Source organism: Nomascus leucogenys, unplaced genomic scaffold (genome assembly GCF_006542625.1).
Source record: "Nomascus leucogenys isolate Asia unplaced genomic scaffold, Asia_NLE_v1 001196F_48703_qpd_obj, whole genome shotgun sequence".
NCBI lineage: Eukaryota > Metazoa > Chordata > Mammalia > Primates > Hylobatidae > Nomascus > Nomascus leucogenys.
Window position 1 is genome coordinate 4,264 of NW_022095885.1, and position 2,345 is coordinate 6,608.

The 2,345-nt window shown below is 40.0% G+C and overlaps 1 protein-coding gene across 1 annotated transcript; it reads left to right on the forward strand.

Moving 5' to 3' along the window:
• Positions 1-260: 260 nt before the first annotated feature.
• LOC115833747 (kita-kyushu lung cancer antigen 1 homolog) lies at positions 261-1,487 on the forward strand. The gene is made up of 2 exons (XM_030808582.1): positions 261-452; positions 1,227-1,487. The coding sequence occupies exons 1-2, from the start codon at positions 375-377 to the stop codon at positions 1,485-1,487; spliced, it is 339 nt and encodes a 112-aa protein (XP_030664442.1). The 5' UTR covers positions 261-374.
• The last annotated feature ends 858 nt before the right edge of the window (positions 1,488-2,345 follow it).

The window sequence follows — 2,345 nt, forward strand, 5'->3', positions numbered from 1 at the left end:
ATTAACCAATCCATTTACAGCCTGTCCTTCTACTACCTTTCGGCTTCCCAGAAATCCCAAACTTCCTCACTGTCTTTCACTCTCCTCTCTAAGGACCTGACACTAACCAGGTGGGCGGGACTAAGTGCCGCCTGGTTTCCTGCAGGGCCGGTTTTTACGTCATCTTATTGTGGCGCAGCACCGCCGCTTGCGTGCCCAACTGTGAGGTCTCGCGCCCTCAGCAGTATATAAAGCGGGACAACACAGGGCATCCCAGTTACACCAGGCATCCTGGCCCGAAGTTTCCCAAATCCGGGCGGCTAGAGGCCCACTGCTTTTCAACTACCAGCTGAGGGGGTCCGTCCCGAGAAGGGAGAAGAGGCCGAAGAGGAACCATGAACTTCTATTTACTCCTAGCGAGCGGCATTCTGTGTGCCTTGATGATTGTCTTCTGGAAATATCGCCGCTTTCAGGTAATGGTGAATGTAAGGGAGATTTGAATTAGATGAAGCTAGATGAGTATATGGACTTGGGAGTGTATATGTAAGAGAGTAAAATACAGTAAAATGAGAGGTAAGGGAAGATCACCTCATCTCTCCTTTTCACTCAAAGGAGCCCCAGACTTTTACCGCTTACTCCCGCAATTCCCGTATTCTGACCAGTGATTCGACAGTTGTGGTCTCTTCTAAAAAGCCCCAAGTCCCTAAGTAATATGGTCAGCTTTTCACTCATTGGAGAGCAAAGTGCAGTTGTCAGTGCCCATTCCCCACCACCATCTCCCCACTTTAAGAATCTTACCTTCTCTCTTCTCTTGCTTCTCCTCCCCAACGTCTCTGTTTGCTAATCTCACCTCATCTCTCTTTTATGGTGCTTTCTGGGCATTCACAAATAATTCGAGTGTGAATGTGGATTTTCTGGTGTTAAAGTCACAAGTGAGGTGCTTTTAGATAAGAGTCAGAGACAGGGTTCTTCATATGTTTACCTACGGGGCTGCTTTCCTTACAGGAAATGTAAGGAAAGGATACGGAACTTTGTCACTAACGGCTACTTTCATATATTTTTTCTCTCAGTCTGGTTTTAGAAGAATATATTTTTGAATTACTGTAGTAATTCAATACATTTTTAATGTCTACATATTAGGGGAAATCAGTTTATTTTGATGATCAAGATTAAACAAGTTGTTTTTCGGTAGTTTGGAAATTGCTTAATTCGATAAACTACATATGTATAATTCCCTTCCTTTACAGAGAAACACTGGCGAAATGTCATCAAATTCAACTGCTCTTGCACTAGTGAGACCCTCTGCTCCTGAGTTAATTAACAGCAATACAGACAACGATCTTGCAGTCTACGACCTCTCTCGGGATATTTTAAATAATCTCCCACGCTCAATAGCCATGCAGAAGCGAGTAAACCTCAATGTAGTGGAAAACAAGCTGGTTGAACTGGAATATACTGTACTTATCAAGGGTTCCAGACGTGCATCACGTCACCGGAAATCCACCTAAAAGCCTACAGGATGTAATGCCAGTGGTGGAAATCATTAAAGACACTGAGTAGATTCATTTAATTGTGTGTTTATACTAAATGAATTATTTTTTTAAGAGGGAGGGGATGCCAAGTCAGATACAAAAAAATCCAAATACTTACCAAGTTTCTTATTTATACTTTAAGTAATTGATTACATATGGCTAAAATATACTTACTGGGGAAGGAATGGAAGCACAATAGAGAAAGAAAAACAGTTCAAAGGTTTCTTAACAATAAAAAAGTGACAGTAAACGACTAGTTGAGATATGGTGATTTTAATTTCACTCAACTGTGAAAAAGTTTTCATTAATGGTTTACAATACAATACCATAAATTATCTCCAAGTTCGCATTAAAGTAAGTGGGATTTGGTGGAAATGTTTTCCATTATGTAGAATGATGTTTCTTGCCACTGTTGAATCTGAGTACTAATAATAAAAACCACCGCTGAGCACCCTGCAATATGCCAAGCACTCTGTTAAGATCTGTGCTTTACACACTTGTGAAGATAGTGACAAAAACTTTTAACTGCTCTTTGTGGTCAGCTTTTGAAAAGAATTTCTTTCCCTTCACACTTCCCCCAATTAGATATTCTTTCATTTAAAATGCCCAAATCTTCCCTGAATTGCAAAAGTCACCTATAGAAAATTGCACACCTTAAATAGCACCAAAATGTAGTGGTAGAATGCATGTAACGTAATGTGGATTAAAATTAAGGAAAAGTATTTCTAACCTTTTGTTAGCCATCTATTCTCAAATATTTTATAAAATCTGGTATAACTAAGGAATTAACAGTCTCTTGAAACTTACTAACAGCATTTGACCTGTCTTCCAAGA